The sequence below is a fragment of the Dryobates pubescens genome, chromosome 8, assembly GCF_014839835.1.
Source record: "Dryobates pubescens isolate bDryPub1 chromosome 8, bDryPub1.pri, whole genome shotgun sequence".
Classification (NCBI taxonomy): Eukaryota; Metazoa; Chordata; class Aves; order Piciformes; family Picidae; genus Dryobates; species Dryobates pubescens.
In genome coordinates this window covers 10,786,613-10,805,160 of record NC_071619.1, presented here as the reverse complement: position 1 = coordinate 10,805,160, position 18,548 = coordinate 10,786,613, and the positions used below count along the sequence as shown (strand labels likewise).

Here is an 18,548-nt window from a genome sequence, read left to right as displayed (position 1 = left end):
AGGGGGGGTACATAATTTGGAGGCAAACATTGGAAGAGATGGTAACTCTAGGTCAGGACAGGCCCTAGAATTGTTCAGAAGAAAACATCCAGCAGGACACGAAACAGGCACCATTGCTCAGAAATGATTTTTTAGCTTCCCTATGTAAAAAAACAGGGCCATTTGACAAGTAAAGAGAAGGTGTTCTTCCCTACAGATCTACACAGCAATCCCAAGTTAAGTGCTTTTCCCACTCCAGGAAACAAAAGTACTGCTTAACTGTCCCTTGGCATTAGCAAGCAACCCTGTTCAGGCAAGGTTTTCAAAATCCATCAGTCATCTGTGCCTTTTCATATCTAGCTAGACCTCCAATGCTCTGTGTATGTGTACACACAAGGAAGTTTGTGATACAGCACATCCAATGCTCATTGCTGCCTGCTGGAGTTTCTCAGCTACACAAATAACAAGCTACCCACCATCCTTCAATAAAAGTAGTAACTCTCCCTGCTGAAGATAACATCCATAACACCTTACATCACCTGTGTCTGTCTGGAGCAGGAGAAAAACAAGTTTACTTTATACAGTCACAGCTATACTTTCACCACACTTATCAAGCCAACACAGTCAGATGAATTGCTACACATGTACATCATCCAATAATGTTTTCTTGAAAAGGATATCCCCATGTTCTTAGAAGCCATAACCACAGCTTCTAGGTTTGCCTGCCTATGCTGAAGGATACCCAAATTCAAATAACTCATGGGTTTTAGAAGTTGACAGTTGAGAAACTTCTGCCAGTTTCATTACATGCCATTCATAGATTCTACTATAGCTGAAGAGACAAGAAGCCACAGTATTCAAGTCATTCCTGTGGTACCCCTAACCTAAGGGAGAGGGATAGTGTGTGTTTGGAATCCTGTTCATAGAACAAATAAGACTATTTCTTTGCCAGAACAGTTTAAACAAGCCCTCTCCACTGGCAATCACAGGATGTCAGGGGTTGGAAAGGAACCCAAAGAGATCATTGAGTCCAAACCCCCTGCCAGAGCAGGGCCATACAATCTAGCTCAGGTCACAGAGGAACGCATCCAGATGGGCCTTGAAAGTCTCCAGAGAAGGAGACTCCGCAACCTCTCTGGAGAGCCTGTTCCAGTGGTCTGTGACCCTTACAATAAAGAAGTTCCCCCTTGTGTTGAGGTGGAACCTCCTGTGCTGCAGCTTATATTCATTGCTCCTTGACTTAATGTTGTTTTTAACAAAATCTGTACCTGTATCTTTATTTTATACATACATATATACAAATGGAAAGATCATAGCATGGAGTTCAGACCTTCACATTTCCTTCCTTGTTTACATGAACATTAAGAAAGCTGGCTGCTAAGCATCAGAATATGGTCTTCACTGTAATCCAAATTCAAGCATTCCTGGACACACTAATTAGATTCAAACCCTGACACTCTCCATTTTTATCTCCACACACTGTGCATGTTCAATACAATATGATGGAAACTGTGCAAGACAGAAAGGCCACATTAAAAGAAAACACAAAATGAAACTGTAATTTGGAATTCAGACACTTCCTGCATTATTTAACAGTCCAGTTCCCTTGGCTCCATAAGCCATTATCCAAGGCAGGGGTATCACGGATAAGAATATAAGTTGCGACAATAACCACGATTGTTTAGACAGCAGCAACACCCACTATTGTCAATGAGGAACCCTCAGGCTTGGAAGGGAGGATGTTTGTCCATTAGCCCAGACATAGTTTAAGAAGAGGTTCCCGTCATTGTCCCCCACTTTCAGCCAAAATGATTGCTTTAAGTGGGGCAGATGAGCCTCTACTAATTTTGCGAGTGATCCAGTCAGTACCCGGGAGACAGGCACTTCTGTTCACGCTAGCCAGTGCATTTCCACACTCTATCCTTTTGGACACCACACTAAATCACCAGCCAGTAACTGATTGCATCACTTTGAGCCTTAGGCTTTCATACAGCAGAGAAATCGCCACTCCATTGGAAGAAGGAAAAATCAAAACAAAACAGTGTATGGCCAACACTGGATAACCTGACTCAAAGCTCTGGAAGATGGACCTGAGTCTGAGATCAAGGTGCTCTGGTTTCCGTGTCCAGAACTCTCCAGAGGCAGCCAGCAACGTGAGCCCTGAATGTGGAACTACCACCGATGTGAGCTTTTGCTTGAACGGCTCCAAACACCAGCAGCTCCTCTGGATGAGGACACACAAGTCACGAGTGGGCTGGAAATCATTCCTGGACAACAGCTCTGGATTAATACACAAGGATCACTGAAGGGGAGGAGGAGAGCTGCCGAAGACAGGCAGTTATTCGAACCAGCTGCTAACCCGCTCCAGCCACTCATGTACAGTCTCCTGCATTTGTTCAGCCTGACTCAAAGCTACCAGGCATCCAAGAGTTAAAGCATACAAAAGACATCTATACAAACACTTGCCAAAAGCTCATTTTCCAAGTGGAGGCCGGTTGTTCCACAGACGGCAGAAGAAGAGCTTTCATCTTGCTTTTAGATGGCAGCCTCTGCCTCCTTCCCTCAAAATTCCCCAATTAACAACTCTGCAAGAAGGTTTGAAACTGTGCATAGCCACGCATTTATCTACGCACATTCTCTCCCCTCCCTCCTGAGCTCTGGGCCACGGGCTCAGCTGTCAAGCCAAATTTCATCCCAAGCAATTTTTAAACACTCATGTTATAAACCCTCCACAAAGGGAGTTAGTAATGGAAATGCTGACAGAGACTTGAGACAGCAGAGCAACTATATCAGCCTACTATACATCACTTTCATTAGCTGCAGATCCTTCGCTCCTTCACCTTCATTTTCCATTACCATACTTAGGCTAATTAATGCACAAAACCTATGAAACATTCTTACAGTAGAAGGCAACATTTGGCCCCCAGCCCAAATCAACACTGAAAAACTTCAACATCCTCAGCCAGACATAGTAACTGTACCAGATGGAGCAGTCAGAAGTAGTGACGAGGAAACCAAAAGAGGAGGAACACATGCAAAAATCAGACCACTGGATGAGGGAAAAAGCAGCAAACATGTCTTACCACTTTCATTTTTCTCTATGACATCCACGACCTCTCCAGCCTGGAGGCTGATCTCAGAGTTCTCCTGCTTCTCATAGTTGGACACCACCACATATTGTTCCAGGATCATGGGTTCAGAGCTAGCATCAGCACCTGGAGAAGGGAAAAAGCAAGCTGTAAGCCAGCTTCCAGCCATGGCTCCTTGAAAGCGACCTCCGTCCATCTGATTCACAACAGGCCAACTTGTCACTAGAGCCAAGCGAATCAGCAAACAACCTTGGCTCACAGCATATCCCCAAATGGCTGGCCATATAGAAACAGCCTCCTCTGGCCCACAACTCAACAGCACAGAGGGACATTGGAGAGAAGAAAAATTAAAAAGGGGAGGAAAAAAAAAAACATGAAGAGGAGCCGAAAACAGTGAATTAGTTGCAAAGTTTCATGCTGGATGCTGGAAATAAACATCTTCCCAACATGGTTTCCACAATCCTTGCTCCCATTCAGAGTGAAAAATCCTGGGCAGAAGCAGCATAAATCCACAACTGAACCATCCCCCCAGTAAACCCAAAGGAAAAAAAAACAGCTCTCCCCTTGGCGGCTCAGCTCTTTCTCCACTCTAAAGGCTTGAGCTGAAAGTCAAGAGGGGGCTGTAGATGCCAATCATATTCGTCTGCACTGCAGCCCTTAAATAGAAACACATGAGCGGGACTGAAAGAGAGGGAGGTGGGGTGGAGGGAGAGAAGGGAGGGCGGGGAAGACTGTTTACTTGAAACAGAAGAAGAAAAAAAAGTATAGCGCCAGATCCTTGCTTAAACACAGCCACCCCCTGCCTGCCCCCCGCCAGCTCCACAGTTCCGCATTCCCCGCGGCAGAGCAGCAACAAACAGGACAGGGGCACAGCGCACTCCAGCTTCCCTGTCTCCATCGCCCTTCAGCACCTTTTTGGAGCCCTTGGAGCCAACCTCTCCCGTAGTTCGGTTTCTAGTCGTATCAAAGGCTTTCAGCTGTCAGAGCAATTTATGAATGAGAGCAGGCTCTCACACAAACAGGGGTGAAAAAGGGTGCAAAATAATAATTCTCCTCCCTTCCCCCACACTTCTGGAGTTTATTCTTGGCTTTATTTGATTTCTGACTTTTCCACCCCCAAACCAAAATCATGCATTTCGGGGTGGAGCTGTGAGGCAGGCATATTGCAGTGCCAGATGTGGAGGCAGCCCTCCTTGCACTGCTGTTTGTCATAGGAGATAGATCCCTGCTCTCTGGTGCAACATAAACAGTGCAAATGGGGCCTCTGCACTTCCAAGCCCCGGCACAGACTGATGCTGCTCTGCCTGGAGAAAAAATAAAAATCACAAAATCCTTTAGGATATCAGGGCTCCTTAACTTGCCCTCATTTATACACTCTCCAAAGTATCACAGTATCACAGTATAACCAAGGTTGGAAGAGACCCCAAGGATCATCAAGTCCAACCTGTCCCAACAGACCCCACAACTAGACCATGGCACCAAGTGCCACGTCCAATCTCCCCTTGAACACCTCCAGGGACGGTGACTCCACCACCTCCCTGGGCAGCCCATTCCAATGACGAACGGCTCGCTCAGTTAAGAACTTTTTCCTCGCCTCGAGTCTAAACCTCCCCTGGCACAGCCTGAGACTGTGTCCCCTTGTTCTGGTGCTGGTTGCCTGGGAGAAGAGACCACCCCCTTCCTGTCTACAACCACCTTTCAGGTAGTTGTAGAGGGCAATGAGGTCACCCCTGAGCCTTCTCTTCTCCAGGCTAAACAACCCCAGCTCCCTCAGCCTCTCCTCGTAGGGCTTGTGCTCAAGGCCTCTCCCCAGCCTTGTTGCCCTTCTCTGGACACGTTCAAGTATCTCGATGTCCTTCTTAAACTGAGGGGCCCAGAACTGGACACAGTACTCAAGGTGTGGCCTAACCAATGCAGAGTACAGGGGCACAATGACCTCCCTGCTCCTGCTGGCCACACTATTCCTAAGTGTCAGACCAGAACAAAAAGCACCTACAATTTCCATCTAAAAGCCCACAAGCCTCAATGCAAAATTATGTCACAGGTTTTCTGAATCCCAGCAATGTGTATTAGGGCAACACAGTTTGGGCCAGCAGCATTATTATCCATTTTACAGATTAAGAGGCAGTTCTTGTCGCTCTAGATTAAGACACAGATGGAAAGGGGAGACAGAAGCAGATGTATGACTTGCTGAAAGTCCCATTTCACTTGACACTTTAGCAGAACTAGGAGTAGACTCCAGGTCTCCTGAATCTCTGATGACAAATTGGCTACAAGAGATGGGAAGGAAGCAGCATGGTCTGAAACTGTCCACCAGACAAATCAGGGGACTGACAGCCAAGCACAGGATGCTCAATGTATTTCCAAACACAGCATGTTCATATGCATTTGGCCTGAAGATGCAAAGTGATTCTGCAGACAAATAATTAGCATCCCTGCCAAGAAAGATGTAAAGAATGCATCAGCCATCAAAACAGCATCCTGAGAAATGAAAGACAATCCTAGAACTAAAAGCAATTAATTCATCTATTTCCTGAAAGGAAATGCTATCACAATGCCTCCCTTTGGACCTGATTTAAGAAATTCAGAATATCAGAAGACTTCCTTGCTTCCTAAGCTTGCCCCTGACTCTCCTCAGGTCACATAGGTTAATTATTTTCTTTTTTAAGGTGGAGTCATCTCCTCTGAAAATTTGTGTTTAAGGGATTCAGCTTTTCTGTAGTTAGTTGAACCACGGCCAGTAACAGGACCAGTGGGAGAAGACCAGGAGTTGACATCACTGATGTGTACAGTAATTTTCACCATAGCTGTTCATTCCAAATAAGGATTGTGTTTCTGTTCATGATGAATCAACTTGACTTGTGTGTTCTGGTTTAAACCATTGCTAATTGGGTTATCTAGAGTGTGATGAGATGGTTTCCCTTCTTTCACACTGATTCCCACACGCCATTATCATCCTCAACCTATTTATACAAGTTACACCTACATCCTCTACTTTGTTTTAGTCTTCCTAAGACAAGTATAATTTCTCTAACCAGTAACAAAAGCCATCATGTCCTTATGTTTATGCATCTGCATCAGCAGGGAATTCAGTGTGTGGAAAGGCAAAGGGAGCAGGGGACGTGCAGAAAGCCACCAGCTAAATAGATACCCAAATATCTTCTTTCCTCTAATCTCCTAGACAGTTTTCATGGGAGGAGAGTAAGCAAACACATCCACAAAAGACAGGTTTGGCTTGGTGGCAGAAGAGGTACTAATGTGATGCAATGTCCCTGCTCGGACCAAGGACAGGACTAAGCTGGAGTGCAGGCTGGCAAACGTGTCACTGTCAGGCACTGAGGCCAAGCCTTGGATCATGTGCCAAGGGAATGCCCTCACCAGGAAACCTGGAGATGAAGCACTTCAAATCCACCTCCACAACTCTGGCTCCAACACAAGAAAAAAACCCCAGTTTACAGTCTGGCAAGATAAGTTATATCTGCACTCATACTCAACAGGACTTTACAATGTTGCCTGCTGGTACAATGGTCTCTCCTGCCTTGGGTAAGGTACTGACTGCAGAAGGATTGCTTTGTCACTACAGTATCTGGTGCAACACACACAATTAAGAGGTTGTTTTAACAGAAGCTTGTATAAGCATTACAGGGATCCCATTAAGACAAGAAAAGCAGATGATGATAAGTTCCTTGGCCTAAGAAGCAACTAGGGTCAAATAAACTTGTTCATTTACAGCTACAGCAGATCATGCCTAGAGGATATCACCCTTTGGAAAGGGGTGGGGTTCCTGTGGCTCCCAAAGTGATACTTGCTCAGGGTTTGGCACTGCACAGTGGGAAAGACTTTGGTAACAACAAAGGAGGAAAGAAAACAGGAGAGAGGAAAGGATCCCAGTGATCAAAAGACTTAAAACGTTTTCTGGGTAGCCTAATTTAGGTTGTTACTCTATTTCCTTCACAGTCAGTAAGGTAGAAGAATTCAAACCCTCCATCTGCCTGCCATCTCCCACAAGCATCTTTAGGTGAATTACTCATGACACCCAGGATGACCACTATATTACTGGTATGTTATGTCAGACTGTAGGTTTTCCCCCACAACAGGCACCCGAGAAAAGCAAGACAGGCAACACCACAGAAGGCAGAGCACCAGTTTCAGCCACTGCTGTGGGTGCTTCTCCATCTCTGCCACTTAGTTGAGGTCAAATTTGTAACATAGGACACATCATTGCATTCAAGAACAACAGCCTGCTCAGTGTGAAGCACGCCAGAGAAGAGTGATGCCCAGTGACATGAGTCTTCCAGCAAGCTCACATGCACATGAAATGCACCCCAATACTATAGCCCCACTTTGAAAAAACTTTTTTCATCCCAGAAAAGCAGAGGATAGGATAAAGCTGATATGCAAAGTAAAGATCCCCACTCCTCTCCCCCCAAAAAGCAAAATTAGTATTCTGGTTTAGCTCCAACTTGCAAGCCCTCCCCAGAGCAGAGCATATGATAGATCACTGGCTGAAGTTAAGAGTTTGCTTGCCTCTCCGTTTCTTTTTGCCTCGAGTCCGTTTCCTGGTTAAAGTCTTGAGGATACCCCTCCTCCTCTCCATAGGGCTCCACTTTACAATCCTCCTGCTCCTCACCTCAGTAATTCCCTTCCCGGGGCTGGGCAGAAATGTCATCAGAGCTTGTCTGTGCCCCTCAAAGCTGGCACTATTAAGTGACACAGTTGCCCCCTATCCCCCTCACCAGGCAGTGAGGAGGGAGCATCATTCCTCCCGCTGTACTCAGAGACCAGCAACTACTGTAAAAGCCTCCTAAATAGGAGTGCAGAGCACCCGTTGCTAGCAACGTCTTCCTCCTCCTCCTATGTTGCAACATCTAAGACCTATGATGGTTTTGCAACAGCCAAAAATCAAAACCACCAAGTGGACTCCAAAAATAAAATTCTCTGAATATGGAAATCTGAGACTCATGATCTTTGCCAGAATACTCTGCTGTTATCAGACTATAAACATGTCTGCTCTTTCAATCTACACAGGACCCAGGCTTTTCTGTTGCCCTTTTGTGATTATCAATCAACTGTTTACAGACTCAGACTAAATGAATTAGTACTGGGCTGGTCAGTGGAAGTTTTGCAGAAGCAGCCAAAACCACAGAAACGGTCAGTGAACACCAAAAGGATGATTCACAGCTGAACAACCAACTGCCAGGTAGTTCGGCTCTTCCAACCTGGGCACAACTGCCAAGGACATGTGCAGAGTCTGTGGAAGAGGTGCCTGGCAGAAAGCAACCCTGAGTGTCAGGGCTTCCCATACAATGAAGTCAGAACTTCACACTTCTCTGAGCATAACTGTGGTAGCTTGGATCTAGAGCTGTGGTTTCTTGTTAAAGCCAGTTATTCGAGAGCAAGAAGCAGCAAGACTACTTAAACTCCTCAGCTCAGTCTATTCCCTCACAACAATCATCTGCCCAGCTCCAAACACAGGGATTTTCTCCCCCTATGAACTTCACCTCTTTCCTTTCTTATCACAAGGACCACATTGCTATGATAAATAAACATGCTAAAACTGCAAGTTTTCCTTGAGCCTTCCACCAGTGACCTAGCCCCAAGTATTTTAAGACAGAGAGCTTAGGTCTGCCTTAAAACTGGGCTAAGTGTCTGCTGCACACAAGATAAAAACCAGGCTAAAAAACCATGTAAAGCACATGAGATTACACAAGAGCTCACAACCTCACAGGGGTCTCAGAAAAGCAGTTCCTAAAATAACCAGTTCCTAGAGCAAGCAGTGAGAGGAGACTGATGAATCCTCCTAGAAATCTCCTTGGGGAAAATAGGAACTCAGATCAAAACCATGTTTCTAAGCCTAGGATCTCTCTTCTTTTTAAGGGGTTTTATTTGTTTTGGATTCATTTGTTTGTTCTTACTATGACCTAAACAAACCATCAGGGCTTTTGACTCATCTCCTCGATACTCCTGCATTTTTCAGCCCCCTTCCCGCTTATCAAAATTCAGGCTATATTTGCACATCAATTACTTTTAGAGGTAAAAGTTCACCCACAGCTTGTGGCAATAGGAAAAGGGATTCACATCCACCCCTTCTATCAGACAGAAATCCCTTCAGTCCCAGCAGTGTTTAGCTTCAGAGATCCACAACTCTTGAGGTAGCAATCCTGAGCCACAAAGTTTTAGGGACAGAGACAGAAATTCAGCACCACTCATAGTAAATAAAGTAATTTGGTACAAGTCCAGTCCAGACCCCAGGTCTTCACAATGAAACAGTGTTGGTGAAAATCCATTTTCTTCATTATAGATGAAAATAAGTATCTGATTAAGTTCACCAAATGAGCTATTAACATAGTATCATTTCCTTAGCTCTTTCCCGAGCTCAACCAGATAGTTCTTTTACAAAGAACAGATCAGTTCTGTTGTGTGTTCAGAAGAGAGTTTCAGAAGCAGGTGACACTTGCTATTGGGCAGAGATAGGATTGAAAGCAAAAAGGGAAGGGTTTGGATCCCATTGCCTAAGTAATTCAGAAGTCTCAAAGCCAGAGAAGTTTGGCCTAAAATTTTGTCCAAAGCCAAAGAATGAGAATGAACCAAGGTTGAACACTATGCACCCAGTGATGGCCAGGTCAGCATGCAAACCCTCTCACCCCAGGTTAGCAACCAAGATTAACATACAAGAAGGTTTTCTATAAATGAATATCCATACATATAGCTTCCTCAAGTCCACAGTGCTCAAGTGCTCTGCAAGTCTTTCAGGGCACTAGCTTTCTTGCAGAGTAGATAAAACTCTAGTCTTTGTTATCTTTCTGGTTAGACATACAGAAATCTGGTACTGATGGTAACTCCACGAGCTGCATCAACTCCCTCTTGGGCTGCTGCTACATACAGTTACAGCATGCATTACCACCAAGAAGGGAATATGACCGGTATTCATAGCACCAGAATATTAACCTGACATCTTGATTCATTCTCCAGCACAAGGTGTGTGTAATATTTCCTAGTGCTTCTAAGAACCAAGATCTTAACTTCAAGACCTTGGGACAAGGGACTGCTTTAACATAAATTGTACCTTCCAGCGCTGAAATGTATGTCTGACACCCAGCTAAAGCCAGCAGCAAAACAGAGTCCCCACAGGGAATGTGTCTCGGCCCATAGGAAATGGCAGACCCTCCCAAGTGAGTGCTCCAGTTCAGTTCTTCCTTCTTTACAGTCCTCAGCAGCACTTCCAACAAAATCCTGACACACAGAGAAATTCAGTGCTGGCCTTTGCCAAGCAGAGTTTGTTAGTCTCAGGATTTTTATTTTTTATTTTTGGTCTACTAGGTTTTAGGATAGAGCCAAGAAAAATTAGAGGCAGAGAGTGAAAGGGGGGAAAAAAAATTACTGAGTCCTCTTTCCACTCCTCCTCAGAAACTTGGCTCTCTGAACAGCAACTCCAACCAACTAGGTTACAGGTAACAACAGTTAGGAATACTTAAGTATTTTGCACACAAATCTGTTAAACTGCTTGGAGGTTTTCACACAGCTGTTAGTCAAGGTCTTCCACTAGGCTGAAGTCACCTATATACTCTGGCATTTGCCCTAGTCCTGCTCAGCAATGTAACACATTCACATTACTCCACATGGCATGAAGCAGACCAGCCAAGGAATTAACGGCAACTGGGGTAATTCAGATTCATGCCACACCACAGCACCTGTATGGCACCTGTCTTTTTCCATAGGAGGAAATGAAACCACTTGCAAGCCTTGGTTAGTGTCTCCATGGTATGGAGCAGGTTCATGCCCTCAGCTAGGCAGTATGAACCTGGCTTCTCTTCTAGTTTCCAAACCCCAGCTTCAGACACAGATGTACTATGTGGGTAAAGACCATATTCAAATTCAGGTCCGCTCCATCAGCCTGCCACATTAGGCTACAGCCCATGGCAGGTGAAGAGTACTTCTACTGAAGAGTAGCTGTGTTTGAAGCTGGGGGTCCACTTGGGTGAGAAGTGAACTGAAAGGCCATGTGAACTGGAAAACAGACAGAGGTCCCATAGAACTTCTGAGCAGGACTACATATCAACATTCACCTTCTTCTTGAGCACCATGCAATGCAATCAGTCACTTACATTTGCCCTATCACCATGCAGAGGTGTTTTTTCTAAGCTGAACAAGCAACATTCACTTAACTAGAAGTCAGGATGAAAACCTTGGCAATTGATTTGTTATTTTACATGTAGCAACATTAAACAGTCCCTACAGATGTAGGGAGTCAGAGAAACCCAAACTCACCCCCTAGCTAGGTAGGGCTTCTTGTCATTATTCCCAAGATACATCACTACTTCTGTCTCCTCTTCAACACATTTCACTCCTGCTTAATCTCATTCCGTTTCCCTGTCTAAACTCCCGGATGACTTATCATCCACCAGGCTCCTGTAACTGAATACTTCAGATATTTCTGCATTTTTATATCCAACTACCACCCTGAAATTAGAGCTACTCTGCTAAGATTAGGCAGAACACCCGCAGGGATACATTCAACTTCTGTCAAGGGCAGCATTTCTGAAATCACAGCAATCTTGCTCACTAAGAATCTCAGGCAAGCAAGCACTCATCCATTGAGGATGGTGGGTATTTGTTCACATACTTCAAACAGGGCATGAACTTATGTATTTACCAGCTCAGGTATGGAAAACAGCAGGAGCATTTCCATCTTTCCTTACCTTGAGACCTATGTGTGACCTGAATCACCTAGGTGCTTTGTCATCGTGTGCAGGGTGACATCCTACACAGTCTACAGCTCATGATCTTTCTTCCTAAGTTTGAAGGAAGACCTCTTTGGTATTTCTTGTTTGCAGAAGAAATCTACTGGTTACTCAGAAATCCCAATTCCTTATACTATTGGCTTAGTTTTCACCTTGTATTGGACTACTTCTTCCCAGACCCTGACACCTCACCTAGACTTTGTTTTTCCAATCCCTCCTTCTTCCCAACTCCTTGTTACAAGAAGTCTGATACTCCCATGAGAATTTTCCCATCTTCCTCAGAATCCCATGCTTTTCATCTAAAACTCTACTTACTGTGGAAAAGCAAAAGAGCATTTTAGAACAAGGCACATGTAGTCACATTTCCTTTATCTCAACACACAAGATTTCTCTTTTGCTCCTCTTCTCTCCTCCATTCCACATGGAATAATGAGAGAGCAGCTATGCAGGTACTTAGCTGTGATCAGGGTCAACCCACCACAAGAAGGGAAGCTGCTTTGGAGTGTGGCTTTGAGCTGGGCAAGGAAAATACAAGACAGCAACTACTATCCACTGCTAGCAGCGACATCAAGGTGAAGCAGTCAGAAAAGCAAAGTTCTTCCTTATCAGAAATCCTACATTGCGTAGGCAACAGATGATGGATATCCACTGCCAGAGACTTACATTCAAGACAACTCCAAAACCACACATAGTTTGAACAACAAACTTCTCTTTTAGCAGCATGCAGAACACCAAGACAAGAATTTACCTGAAGCAACACTCTTTTTTGGAGTCTCAGACAAACTGGACATCCAAACTTGAAATCCAAGAAGAGAGCAGCCATGAAAAGAGAAAGTCATTAGAGAAACAAGAAAACAGTCATATCAGAAAGTTAAAAGTTAGTCAAGACAGCTTTGAAAGAAACACTAAGCTTTTCTTAAGAGTGGTGTTGGTATGATGGGGACTCAAAACCATAAAAAAATAGTAATTAACTGGGTAGTTCTTAGGAGACTTGCAGAACTTATGAAACTGATCTGCAGTGATCCAATTTTGAGACCTCAGAATAAGATATGCTCTGAGCTGATCGCAGTACAACAGGGAGTACATACCAAGAGTCAGTTTGACTTATTAAGCCTCAGACCTGCAAAAGTATTTAGCTTTGCAGCTGCTAATGATCCCCAACAGACCAAGAGGCAACTCACAGAGATTGAGCTTAGCAAACACATGCAAGTTTCTACAAGCATTTTGGTTTTGTTACCCTGGAATAGCATTAAGGAAAATAACAATAGGCAAGTAATACTCCATGGGAAAGACTATAAAGCTCCAATAAAGGTACATTCAAAGTATAATCAGAAATAACACTTTTAAGCAAATGAATATGAGGCAGAAACTTGATTAAGGAGAAAACCAATTGAGCTGCAACCAATAAAGGTCAAAAGATTTCCCTCCCCCTGAAATGAGGTACAAACACTTGGTTTGGGATTCTGGAAATAATCTTCAAATGTTAACTGGCGGGGATTTTTTGGTTTGATTTGGGGTTGGTTGGTTGGTTTGGTTTTTTTTTGGGGGGGGGAAGGTTGTTGTGGGTTTCTGTTTGGTTGGGTTTTTTTGAATACCCTGGAAGCATGTCAAGAGTTATTACACTTGTCCAATTCCCCTTTTGTGGAATGGGAGAGGTATGGGCAGCTGTTACTTTCACACTGCCCCAGAGAAGAGGTGTTTATATGATAGGCTAAGAATTTCCTACATTCTGACAAACAAATCTAAAAATGAAGTTCAAAAACCTCATTTCCAAGGAGGAAAGCAGTTATGGAAGCATCAGTTTAATAGCATAGTAGAATCACTCAGAGAGAGGGGCAAGCTATACTGGGGGCCTTGTCCATCTGACTTGTTACTGTCTTTTGACCTGCAGAGTATCATCAAGAGAGTCAAAAATTAGTAAGAGAGTCCTAGTATGCAGGTAACTGAGAAATTGCTTGCATGATAAAAAGGAAAAGAAATAGCTTTCAAACCTTCCCACTGGAAACCAGAGGTCCAAGAAACACATTGCTGCATTTCCTCAGCACTAAGGGAATGGTGAGGTTTTGAAATTCTCTGTTTAAATTGGGCACACAGCTTTCACTGCATCAGAGCTAAAGTGGAATTCTCATGAATTTTGTATTTTGCTTACTTTTCAGTAAATTCTCAATAGCAGCAGCCTGGAGAAAGACCTTAAGTCTTCCAACCATCTGACTCTCAAACTCACTGCACACTGTCACAATACATCAACAAAATACACCATGGTAAACTACAATTAATTTACTTTGGATTATCATTTAAGAATTAAAAACAAAACAGAAAGAAAGAAGGGAAAGGCTCTGCATTGGAAGAAAAAGGCTCTGCACTGGTAGACTACAACAGGAAATTAGCTGGCAGAGTAATTTGTGCTCCAGCTTATGGAGGGAATATATGACATGTTTCTATTACAGACTCGGGGCATGCATGGAAAGGAGTGTGAAGGAGATGTCAGCAACTTGTATGTTAGCTTTTGAATAGACTTCCACTGCCTTCAGGACTAGGATTATGAACTTCAGTGAGCTGTCAGATCTTTTTCCAGACAGAAGAACCTGACTATAGCAGCAATAAATAGAGCAGATGTATTGCAGGAACACCTGGGAAGATTTCAAACAGTTTACCCTGATCTAAGATGGCTGCAAGAGGCTGAAAGAGTTAACAATTAAAGATAGAGAGGAATAAACTACACTTAACACTCTGGATCTGTCCACCTAAGAAAACAGGGAATTTAAACCTAAATCCACAGTAATATCTACACTGTGTGAGAACTCAAGGAACCAAACTCACCATACAAACAACCCAACACCTAGTTCTGTGAGCTATTACTGAAAAAAAAAAGAAAGTAAGCATTTTTTTCTCCTTGTCAAAATCATTGGTCTAAGACAGAACAAAAGGGTAATCTAAGTATTGACTGGAAAACAATTCCACAGGTCCCCAAAGTGGGCTCCCAGGCTCAAGAAGCAGCATAAAACCAGCAGCACTTCTCAGGCTGTCTCAGCCTGACAGCAGCTAGATGTGGATGAGGTTGCTTCTGAAGCAGAAGACAGCTAGCATATTTCAGCTGCTCCTGCACATGTGCTTAGCATTAAACTTCCTTCTTGGGGATTTTTTTTTTTTAAGATATATTCCAAGACACTTAAGCTCTAATTGCTACCAGCTTCTAAGAGGTTCCCCCTACAAATAATAAAAATATCAGACATTAGTGATGGATTCCACTTCACAGAAAGCTCAAATGAAGAGCCATGGAGGGAGCCAGGGTATGGGGAGGAGGTCAAAGGCCCCAGAGGCACACTGTGCCCAAGCCAACAAAACTCGAGCTTTGAACAGCCCCTGGTTTTGCCTTTAGGCCAGTTTTACTGGAATTCTGCATGGGGTTTGGAGCTGTTTTCCAATCAGATTGCTAATGCTAAATGAACAAACCCTTGCTTCCTGCCTCTCCTCTCCCCTGTCACCGCACAGCTGAGCATTGCCTGATCTCAGATGACTTGGAGGTACTGGGGGGGTAAAATCTCAGTATTTGGAAGGGAAATTAAAGTTGCCTGCTCAAAGCAAGCCACTCCTAAAGCAACGGCATCCCGATTCTACCCCTAACACCAACTCCCCAGCCCTTGCTGCCAGCTTCAGCTGGCGTCAGAACAAACCCCTCTGACCAGAATTATTTTTAAAGGTTTAAAAGAAATACGGGTCTATAAATTACAGCTCAGCCACGGGGCCAAGGCGGTGGTGAAGAACACAGAGGAGGCTCGCTGCTGGAGCCGCGCCGCACAGAAATAGCAGCAGAACAGGCGTGTCGCTGGAAGTGGCTGCTGAGCTCCATCCCATCCACCAACATGGAGGTGGGCAAACCCCAAATGGGCCAGCTGGACTTCTCAGGTGGGGAAGGAAAGAAAGGAGTTGAGGGGGACGGAGGGGAATGCTTTAAAGATCTAATTAAACTGCTGTTGTCACGAACAAAACACATGAAATAGCTGCTTTTTAGATTTTGCCAGCGGCTTTTCTGCTGCCAATGAGACAGGTTTGTTTGCTGCTCCTCCCACTACTGGCAAAAGAACAGGTGCCAGACTGCTGGGGACCGACTTTAGGCTTGTGATACATCCCTGCTCATCTCATTTTAGCAGCAGACTCTGTCTTCTGTTCAGCTAGAGCAGGGTGAGCTTCAAAGAAAACCTCTGAAAGCTAGAGTTAGTCTAAAGGTGAATACACAAGCCCAATGCTACTGAAGTCCAGGAGACGCCACATTCACGGCTCCCACCAGTACTGCGCATCCAACTGGGTCCTGATCCAGCATGTATGGAGAAATTCCTCCTTTATTGGCATTTCAGCAGTAGCTACTGATGCAGATTTCTTAACATTGCTTAAAATGTTCAGTTCATTGTTGAGTCTGGCATCCATTCTTTAATACTGCTGAAAGGGCCAGAAGGAACACCCTCCTAAGGAGTCACAGGGTCTACACTGCCAGGGCTATCAGAAACAAACTTTGTTTTCCCCAAACTAGTGTCTGTATGTCTGTATGTCTGGCTAGTCAGTTAAGCTACACATTGCACAAAAATATTCCTGCAGGAATTGGATCATACTGGTTATAGTTATTACCATATGTGCTTATAGTTCTGGCCATGCAGCCTTCACCCCAGATGATTTCTGCACATAGCTGAGAAGTTAGCACGGGCAGAAGACAAGACCCAACAAGTAATAGGAATGTGGCTACCTTGCTTTGGAGGGTCAAAAGTATTTGTTATACAGGCATGACATGATCTCCAAAAAGTTGCCTCCCATAAGGAAGAATGGTTCTAGGTCCACTTAAAGAGTAAAAGTGTTATTCTCATCAAACCCTACCTTAAAAAAAAAAATATCACACAGGAATACTGAAATCTCCCTGCAGCTGTTAAGGCGCACATTAAAATACTGGGAAAAGTATTTTAACTACAAGTGGCCATGCTGAAGAGATGCTAGCATCTGAAACACTGCCCCTTTCCAACAGTGATCAGTTTGGAAGGTCGTTAGTCCTTTCCATGATGAGGTAGTACTGGCTGAGTTATTCGAGGACCACAGTGGTGAGTGCAGCTGAGCATTTTGCAGATTCATTTCCCAGATATACACCCTTCCTGTCTTAATGAGAAGGGTGGAAAGAGACTAAGCAGTACAATCCTAAAGTAAACTGAAACTATACTGGCTTCCTGGAAGTCAACAATCAGCGCACTACTCCAGAGAACTTCACTGGTGGTCCAGTAATTGGCAGGGATTCTTCAGGACAGAGCTAGGGAAAATAAATGCTGCTTCTGCTCATCACTATTGAAATAAAAGCCATTAGGAGAAAAATGGGGGAGCTGTCATCTGAAAAGTGGTATTTGAGAAGTCAGCAAGAAATGGGCTGAGCAGGGTGCACCTTATAGCCTCGTTCATTGCAAGGTTTGTCACATATGGCAGAAACCAGAAGTTAAGCTTTATTTCAGTTTGCCCAAGGCTGTCAAGGAGCTGGTATACATGAAGTATGTGTTGTAGTCCTAGATGCTTGGGTGGGACACCTTACTGCTCAGAGCAGGTAAGGAATTGCAGAGGGCCAGGCTCATACTACTTGATCCCTTCTGCAGTGCTTCTTGCTGGAATTTTGTCTCTGTTTCTTCCCTCATCACTTCCTCCCTGCCTTCTTCAGACAAGGTGAGGAACAACATCCTTGACTAATAAGGAAGATTGTTTCTGCTCCCATCTGCAGTCTGAGCACCATGCTCAGTGTTCCCCTATATTTCTGTGAGCCATCTCCAAGCCCTTCAACCCCTAGACCTATTGACCATCCCTTATCTGGCTGTTCCCACATTTCTCTTCTCTACCTGCCTCCCCTTCAGCTGAGACTTGATGCTTTGGTTAAATGGGAAGGCAACAAGATGCAGCAGACTAGAGGACAGAAAAAAAAACACTTGGTGTTGCTAATCTCCTCCAGAAGCAGAAGTACTTCTGTCAGAAAATTACTGATACAGTCTACACATAGGCATATTGTAATATGGCTGTAAAACAGCTTGGAAAGGAAAAATGCAGAAGAACCTTAATCTAAATTGGAACTATTTTCACACATTGCTGGCTCACACAATTAGCTCATTCAATTAGACAGAGAGTACAACAGATAGTCAAAGAAATGGGAGGCTGGCACAGAAAGGTTGCAAGTGTTTTGATCTATTTCAAGCATGACTGCTCAAGGCACCCTTGTTAATTGTGCCATTGATGTTACTCCCTCCAGGCTCCACAGGGGCCTAAACAAAGACAACATTTGTGTCCAGTGCCTGACCCAGAGTGGGCCTGGTGGGCCATTATGCTTCCTAGGTACCACAATGACAGATTTATTTGCCACTGTAATTGCTGGGCAAACACCAGCCACCTCTGTCCATCACCAGAACAGCTTAAATAAGCTTTCCTTGCTTTTATGTCTGAGGGATGCAGACACATCATCTGAGAGACTGTTTTAAAGTCAACTTCTCATCCCTGCAGAGATATCTCCTCTTCTATATACTTGAAGCAGAACATCACATTCATTCCCCATGCCATCTGTTGAAGAACAGTATTTTAAAGGGGGTACATCTTGAAAAAAGTATTTGACTAGTGGATTATCAAACATACAAACCCAGCTGAAGTACATGAGTCAGAGAACTGGCAGCAGGCATTAAATGAGGCTGTTAATTTTAGTCCTATTCACTGAGCTCATCCCCATGATGAACAG

The 18,548-nt window shown here is 44.1% G+C and overlaps 1 protein-coding gene across 5 annotated transcripts in view; it reads right to left on the bottom strand.

The window, feature by feature from the left end:
- SH3PXD2A (SH3 and PX domains 2A) overlaps window positions 1-18,548 on the bottom strand; it is a 261,000-nt gene that overhangs the window by 64,934 nt on the left and 177,518 nt on the right. For 3 of the 5 annotated variants that reach the window (XM_054163352.1, XM_054163353.1, XM_054163350.1), the window contains 2 exons: window positions 12,558-12,605; window positions 3,063-3,194 (listed from right to left, as the gene is read on the bottom strand). In XM_054163352.1, coding sequence (XP_054019327.1) covers window positions 3,063-3,194; window positions 12,558-12,605 — 180 coding nt within the window. The remainder of the gene's footprint in view (window positions 1-3,062; window positions 3,195-12,557; window positions 12,606-18,548) is intronic. The other 2 variants (XM_054163349.1, XM_054163351.1) reach the window with 1 other exon arrangement.